An 8,852-nucleotide genomic window follows, 5' to 3' on the forward strand; every position below is an offset into this window, starting at 1 on the left:
TATAGTGTAAATATATACAAAATAATATAAAATGTAAGATTTTGCATTCTACATATTTGTATTTGTATTCTTTTCAAATTGAGTTTGATGGATAATTAGTGTTGTTAGTTTGTGAAAGAAATACTCGACAGCTGAAACGAGTTTAACTTCAATCAGTGCAAGCCCATGTTCACATCGTTCGAACAGCCTCTTGCAATCTTGGACCCGGAAGAGTTATGCCTTATTTTCTATTGATGCGGATAGGTCTGTGCGTGGCTTGAAGAATTAGGCCTATCTTGGGCCCGGAAGTGGTTTGGTGCCAACTGCCAAGGGAATTGAGACTTTAGATAGACTGAACTATCATTCGGTCTATCCCCTGCGAAATGGGTTCTGGATGCCAAGAACTGAGCCTTTGTGGGCTGGCCTGTATTGACCAAAGCACGTCCTTACAAGAATGGCTCAGCTATTCACGGCGGCAATTCTGTTCTCACTTGCCCCAATCAAGAAGAAAACTGTAGAATTGAGGGTTCATTTGGTTTATGGTCAGAATTGGAATTAGAATGATTTATTCTTCTCATCTATTTAATTCATATAGAAATCAGAATTGGAATTAGAATCAGATGGATTCTCATTCCCAAGGGAGAGAATGAAAATGGTCATTCCTTCGAATGGGCATATTATTCAACTAAGAATGAAAATAGTATTTCAATTCCGTCCAATCAAACAATTTCATATTTGTTCTGATTCAAATTCCAGATCTCTATTCTTACAAAGCAAACAGACTGCACATGGCAGAGTCCGGTTCCATTGTAAATGTACAGGATGATGATGCAGCTTATCAGTTATTCTCTCTGATATAGAGGCTCTAATATGTACCGTATAAATATATACAAAATAATATAAAATACAGGAGAGAATAACTGATGACGTCAAGGCAGATGACGTCAAGGTTGGTTTCACTTTGGATTCCTTTCTCCTCCGAGTACTTAACGAGTCTTGAACCTATGAACCCAATTATGCATGGATCCAAAATTTGTGGCCCCAGGTCTACTAAACTGGGCCAGATGTGTCAATGTAGCCCTTCCCACAGCTTGCAAGATCCATTATGGAACTCATATGGCCAAGATATGATTGGTGGTTTTCCATTCTACGAGGGGATAATAAGTTTCACACCCGAAGTGCAGTGGCTCCCTAATGTTCACCCTAGACCAAGGATAAAAAAATCGTTATGTATTTGGTCCGTATTAATCAATACATATTATATCGGGCCCTTTTCGATACGTCTTTATAGGGGTTGTATTGGATCAGGGCCTGATTCAGAGGGTAATTGAGACTTAAACCGGCTCCTCTGAATCAAAATCGAAAAAAGTAAATAGAATTAAAAAAAGGCCGATACTGGCCGATATGCCCTATCGACGTATTAATTAGTATCGATACTTTAAACCTTGCCCATGTCACATTCAGTTTCTTAACTGAGTTAGTTGTGAATGAGCTTAAATAGCTTCAAATTTAATTATATATTTTAAAAAATTCAAAAAAAACCACAAAATTCTAAGAGAATTAGAAATCAGCACGAGAAATATGATATACACAACTGCATTTTAAAATATAATATAAATAAATATGTTATTAATTTTAAAATTTTAATATCAAACAAACTTTGTTGTTCACTACGTACTTTGAATTTGGTTGTATTTCATTAATCATCTAGACTCATTGGTGTTGATTATCCAAGTCATATCCAGGCTACACGAATCCTTTACAACTTTGGGGAGAATGTTCTAAGAATTTTATTTTTTCTGGTATCCTGATTGGATTATAATTGAAATTGAGATATCTCCAATTTGTTCACTCTCCTATGCTCTGAGATTTCTTTGTTTAGGTGGTGTTGTTATTCAATACTCCTTACATTTATCATAAATTACCATGTATTGCTTTTCTATTTTGATTCCATGTACTTAAAGGCTCAGTTTGAAAGTAGTACAAATACAAATATGTACAGTATACATATAAGTTTAGAAATATAAAATATAAGGTTTTACACTGTATATATTTGCATTTGCACTCTTTCCAAACCGAGCGTTAGTGCCATATGGATTATTTGAACTTAACATGCAAAAAATGTATTTAATTGGACAGATTTAAGTTAAAACTGGAATACCACATTTTGCACCGGGTTATATGCATAGGTGTGTTGGGGAGGTTTCTTGAATTTGGGGGCATTCCTACTACATTTTACATACAATTTCCTGAATTCTAATTCGGTTCCATTAAGGCTGATCTGAATTCGATCTGTTTATAATTAGATTGAATATTGATCTATTCCTATCCAATTTGATTTGATATAATTTGATTCAATTTAATTTAAATATATCTGCTCATATATATATATATATATATATATATTATATTTATTAGTAAAGTTGGTCTAATGTTGTATTTTAAATAAATTTTTATAATTCTTTACTATATCCACTGGACATAATTATGAGCCAATTGAATACCTTGTATAGCTTTTTAGAGGGGTAAGGTTTTTATGTCCCCCCTTCTAGGTTTTTTTTCCATAATTAATAAAATTTAATGGTAGCCGCCATGATTTAAAATATTGATATACCACTATGTAATGGTACTTAAAATAACACGTATTTATATTTTTATAGATTTTTTTTTTCAAAATTTGGTTTTTGGGCATATTTTTAACTATATTTTTTATTAAAAGGAGGATGGTTCCCGAAACCCTTGTAAATAGGCATATCGTAAAGTATCCAATACAATACAATATTAATATATTATATCCAATACGGGATGTATCATATCGAAATTTTGAACCTTGATAGTTGACCCTTCACTAGAAATATTTAAGATTAAAAAAATAATTTTTTATTGGTTCAAATTTCATATAAGTAATTTTCAATTCACACACATTTGTCCCTACACATTCCATGACTTTTCCATGACCTTCACTGGTATGGGCCCCATTGAAGGAATAGTTTCCACGGTCTGGGCTTGACTTCTAAGTTCCTACAGGCTACAGTGATGTGTGAGTCCCTCAAACTAACCCTCGTCTGTCCTTATAAAAGGAGCATCAATGCATGGAAGATGCAACGAATCTTGAGCTCCTCTCTCTCTCTCTCTCTCTCTCTCTTCATTCTCTTCATGGCCATGTGTTACTTAGAAAGAAAGAGTAGGCTTTCCACGGCTTCTCTTATGGCCCTACTTCTTGGGTTGCTAATGGTTACTGCACTCTTCAGAGGTCTCTCTTTTCTCTATACACACATAAATATACACGTTAGTTATTGAGATGCAATTGTTGTTTATTCTTTACTTGTCTTCATATACGTTGGGTGTGAGATAATTATTGTATCCAGTGCAAGAAGAAAAGTAAGTAAAATAAAAAGCTTTATAGTAGTAGCAGTGCCTGACATACATGTGGTGGTGATTTGGCATCAATCTCAATGATTTAAGATTACCTATAGTTAGTTACTCATAATACTAGCCATATTATGATATGCCACATCAGCTATATAGACATAGGTCCCACATGTCCAGCTGAAATGTTGTATCATGACTGGCCCAGTAAAAATGAATTCTGACATGCAATTAACATTGTATTGAAGCCGCTGATTACTTGTTTCTCCAGTCTATTTGTGTCCTTGGGAAAACTATTATTTTTTTTTCTTTTGTTTTGGAGAAAAGATCGGGACAAATTCTCAACTTGCAATGATCTGATTGGTCCAACAATCACTTGTTTACGTTTCCTTCAGGTTTGTTTAGGATTAAATTGTAGAGCAAAATGATGTGGTCTCAACTTACGGAAAAAAATAAATGAAATTAAATAGGAGGGATATTTTTTGGAGGAATAAAACAGGAAATAGAATAGTGCAGTCACTATTTTAAAATGAGAGAGATAAAGGCAGAAAGGTGATGTAAGATTTGCATCCTGATGCCTTCATTAGGCTCAGTTTGTAAAAAAAAATACAAATATAAATATATACAGTGCAAATATAAATATAAATATAAAATACAAGGTTTTACACTCTATTAATTTGTATCTGTACTCCTTTGCAAACTAAGCCTTAAAAATTATCATGGAGTCCATCACCTGGTTTCAGATGACCTACAAACTGGTTTCCTTCCTGTGGTGAAGTTGATTTTGATGGCTGCTATGCCTTCTTGAGGCCATTCATCTTTGTAATTGTGTGAAGGGGTCTCAATAATGCTGTTTTGTCCATAATTAAGATAAAATATAGATCAGAGCCAGAGAGAATTTGCAAAATTGATCAAGGACTTTACCCACATAACCCCAAAAAGAAAGACTCATGGGCCCAATTGTCAATTCAGAGACAATGGCCCGCAATAAAAGCCAAAGCTTGCCGCGAAGCAAGATAATACACAATAGAGAGAAGTAGAGCTGCAATTTTAGCCTAGGTTAGCCAAACCCAACACCCCCCCCCCACCCCCCAAGAAAAAAGCTCTTGTCTATTTATGTTCGCCAAATCCGAATATCCTATTAGGTTTCACGTTCAAATTTCTATTTCAGACATAATCTAAACTAAAAGTTGTCTTGGTCTCTTGGTTATCTCTTTTCTCTGTATAAGTTATCCAAGTGAGGACAAGTGCTATACGTACATCATGGCTATCTATTATGTCTATTGAAATTACAAACATCTTAGTAAACCTTGCTTAATTTGTTTCTTTCGCAGGTGCACAATCGATTGGTGTGTGCTACGGAATGCTAGGTAACAATTTACCACCATCGAATGAAGTTGTGGATCTCTTTAAAGCCAACAATATACAGATGGTGAGACTTTACGATCCAAATCGAGATGCTCTTCAGGCTCTCAAAGGCTCCAACATTGAAGTAATGCTTGGCGTCCCAAACAGTGACCTCCAGAGGTTTGCCGGAGGCGACCTCACTCCGGCATTTAACTTCGTCTATGGCAACGTTGTAGACAACAGAGATACCATCAAATTCAAGTATATCGTGGTTGGGAATGAAGTTAGTCTCGAAGATTTCAAATATGTCCTTCCAGCAATGAGAAACGTTCAGAGAGCAGTTGAACAAGCTGGGTTACAAAACCTAGTGAAGGTGACAACTGCAACTTACTCTGGAGTCCTGGATAATACCTTCCCTCCTTCCAATTCCGTCTTCAGAGCTGAGTATCTGCAATACATGCAGCCCATCATTGGCTTTCTAGCTGAAAAAGGGTCACCACTATGTGCTAATATCTATCCTTACTTCAGTTACAGTGGGAACCCAGCTTCTATTAGGCTTGATTATGCCTTGTTTACTGCTCAATCTGATGTGGCAGAAGATGGTCAGCTCAGATACAGGAACCTTTTTGATGCCCTCTTGGATTCTATGTATGCTGCTGTTGAGAAGGCAGGCGGGGGCTCTGTGAAGATTGTTGTATCGGAGAGTGGTTGGCCAAATGCTGGTGAGTCTGCAGCAACAACACCAAATGCACAGACTTATTTGAACGGGCTGATCCAGCATGTGAAAGGAGGTACTCCCAGAAGGCCCAATGGCCCTATTGAGACTTACATATTTGCAATGTTCGATGAGAATACCAAGCCTGGAGCAGAGACAGAGAGACATTTTGGGCTGTTCTCCCCCAATAAACAACCCAAGTACCAGATCAATTTCAATTAAGAGCGGTTGGAGTTTGAATGTGGCCACTGGCCAGAGTTAAACTTCTGTTTTAATGTATTTTTCGTATTAAATAAACGGTTATGGTTAGACACGTAGGAATCACAAGAGTAAGGAAAAACGACTCTAGTGATATAATCTGACGTCTAGTCTGTGGCTTCTCTGTTTTTGAAGATATCTCATAATAATGAAGTTTTTACTATTATGATAATATCTTATAATTTTAGTTTAATGTTTGAATTTGACGACCTTCTATCTTTTCTTCAAAGATTGATCTTAGTTTTAATTTTTGTTGAGTTTGATAATTTGCTTCCCATTATATATAACTCATAAGTGGTAGATCATGTCATTCCGGCATCATACATTTATCCTCTATATGGTGATTAAAAAGGAAGAGAAAATTGGAGATTGCTTTTGATTGATATTTGACAGCCTTTTGACATTTATAGAAAACTAGAACAAGTCGATGGAGTTTAGAACATACAACTCCACATCTATGCAGGTACAAACCGACCGGCTAACGTATCAATTGAGCCATAATAAAAGCATTTATTTTTCATTAACTACATGCATATTTGTAATATTATTTAATCGTTTGATTCGCGAGGAACTGGATGAAAAGAAACTCTCATGTCCGGTTCTGCAGTAGAGATAGAATTGAGAAACGACCATCAACTATAACCTCAAAAGAATCTGATTTTGTAAACAACATAGAGGAAGAATGAAGGGAATATCTTATCGAGGCAATCGTATTTGTTACGGTTTTTAGGCATTGTATGTTTTGAGATACTATACAATACAATCAATCGAAGGGAATCAACTGGATTCAATAAAAAAAAAAGGTTCAGTAATCCCCCCAAAAGGAAATATTTCTATATATTTTGTATCGTTTTGGCGGCATGGCTGAGTGGTAAGGCGGGGGACTGCAAATCCCTTTTCCCCAGTTCAGACCTTCCCACGGTTTTAATTATTTATAAGTAGAAAATTTCACTTTAGTACCCTAAACTTTGGGGGTAGTGTTATGTTAGTATCCGAATTTTTAAATGTTATTTCAGTACCTAAATTTTCAAAAAGTGTCAAGTGGTCCCTACCATTAACCGATCGCCAATTATCTATTGAAAATGTTAAAACTACCCTTCAAAAGAAGATACTGTTCATTATCTTCTACCTTGAGATTAGGGGTGTCAATTGACTAGGTTTCGATTGGATCCAATCTGATCAAAACCTTATCAAATTGGATTTGTACAGTCCACTATTATTATTGGATTGGGCCAATCCAAAATAAATTGGTCCATATTCTTATTGGTCTAAATTAGACCTAAATCAAATTTTCAATAATCGGATCATGAGGCCAAATCCTTGTCCAATTTGAAAATGATCAAAACTAAAAACAGTATAAAATCACTTTTATGAAAGCATTTTTATGAAAGTAATTTTATAAAAGCACTTCTACAAAAGTACTTTTACAAAAGCACTTCTACGAAAGTACTTTTATAAAAGTACAAAAGCACTTATACAAAAATACTTTCATAAAAGCAAGCACTTCTACGGAAGTACTTTTATAAAAGTACTTATATGAAGGCACTTTTACAAAAGTGCTTTTTCAATGCCAAATGGGTATAGTTTTGTAATTTTTAGATTTTCTCCCTTTTAATATATTTTTATAATTTTTTATATGTTTTGTTTTTTATATTTCATTTGGTTTGGATTTGATCCAATGTAGTTCATTTACATTTTAATGGATTGAATTGGATTTGGTTTGTATTGGATTTGGACTAGATTGAGTCCGGTCCATTTGTAAGTGGACTCACATTGCACTGGATCAGGTTGGACCAAATCCAGTCCAATTGACACCTCTACTTGAGACTGAACCTCCCAAAAAACAAAAAGCGGAACCATCATCCAACCAAGCCACACCCTGGCTTGGCTTGCTCCTTCCAACGTCACCCCAAGAATAGACTTTAACGGATGAAGAAAAAAGTCATAAGCCTGGTTTTGCTCCACCTCTTCTTCCCTTTCTGCCCCTACCCTTGGATGAACTCTTCTTCTTACCTCTACTTTCCTTATCCACCTTATTGATTGCAAAATCCACGATAACCTTCTCAATGTTTGGCTTCCAGGAGGCAACTGCAACCCCCCAAACTTAGAAAGCTTTGTCTGCTTTATCTAGAGTGAATAAGTTCTCAGCCTTTTCTAACTTCGGGTCTGATCTCGATTGTTTAGCTCTTCTTTCCTCTTCGCTCTCCCTCTTGAACCTCCCAAATGCCTCTCCGCTGGAGTTGCCTCCGCCCACAAAGCAAAGTTCCAACTCCCAACATGTTCGCCACCTTGATCTTATTTCCAACTCTTTTAAGTATGTTAACCTAGAAACTGAACTCCAATCCAAATCAGGTTCCAACTTCTCTATTCTACGAGCACGAAACACATTCTCCTCCTCCGACTTCCCCTACTCGCAAGAAAACCCAAATTCATTTGACGTTTGCCAGGAACTGATCTCTTGCTTGCCTCCTCAGAGCTTGAAAGTTGAAACCTCTATCGGAGATACTGTCTTTGGCTTTTGATTCTCCACAGCCTTAGATCAGTCCATAGCTACTATCTTGTATCCCCTTAGAGAATCCACTGCTATCACTTTTGGACCGTCCACCAGTACCCTCACTACAAAATCATATCCTTACCCAGAACTTGGACCGAAATCGACTTTGGCAAGTTTAAAGGAGCATGGGCTTAGACTACCAACGTCCTCACTGCTTTGACTTCTTTCCATTGCAGATTTTCCTACGCTACATCAGTGAAGCCCCCCAAGCATATCTAGGGGTGTCCATGAAAAATAAAAAATTTGAGAAAACTGAACCACGAAATGTGGTTAACCGAACCGATTGGTTCAGAATTTTTGAAAAATCGAAGGACCAATTCGATTTTCGGTAAACCTACAAAATAACCGACGGTTTAGAATTTTTGCATACTTGCTATGTATTATGTATAAATATATATTCATTATGTATATAAATATATACTTATATTATATTTATAATGATCTATTTATAAAGATATTATATATATTATATATTTTTAAAATATTTATAATATATTACATATCATTTATTATTTATAATATAATATTATACATATATTTATATAATATATATTATAAATATAAAAAACCAAAAAACCAAAGAACCAAACTGGTAAAAAATTGAAACCGGTGGACCGGTTAACCAATGAA

The 8,852-nt window shown here is 35.6% G+C and overlaps 1 protein-coding gene across 1 annotated transcript; it reads left to right on the top strand.

Moving 5' to 3' along the window:
- The first annotated feature begins 3,088 nt into the window (after window positions 1-3,088).
- LOC104613463 (glucan endo-1,3-beta-glucosidase-like) lies at window positions 3,089-5,857 on the top strand. Its single transcript, XM_010281289.3, has 2 exons — window positions 3,089-3,232; window positions 4,683-5,857. The coding sequence occupies exons 1-2, from the start codon at window positions 3,136-3,138 to the stop codon at window positions 5,630-5,632; spliced, it is 1,047 nt and encodes a 348-aa protein (XP_010279591.1). The 5' UTR covers window positions 3,089-3,135; the 3' UTR covers window positions 5,633-5,857.
- The last annotated feature ends 2,995 nt before the right edge of the window (window positions 5,858-8,852 follow it).

Source organism: Nelumbo nucifera, chromosome 7 (genome assembly GCF_055504915.1).
Source record: "Nelumbo nucifera cultivar China Antique chromosome 7, China Antique-T2T, whole genome shotgun sequence".
NCBI lineage: Eukaryota > Viridiplantae > Streptophyta > Magnoliopsida > Proteales > Nelumbonaceae > Nelumbo > Nelumbo nucifera.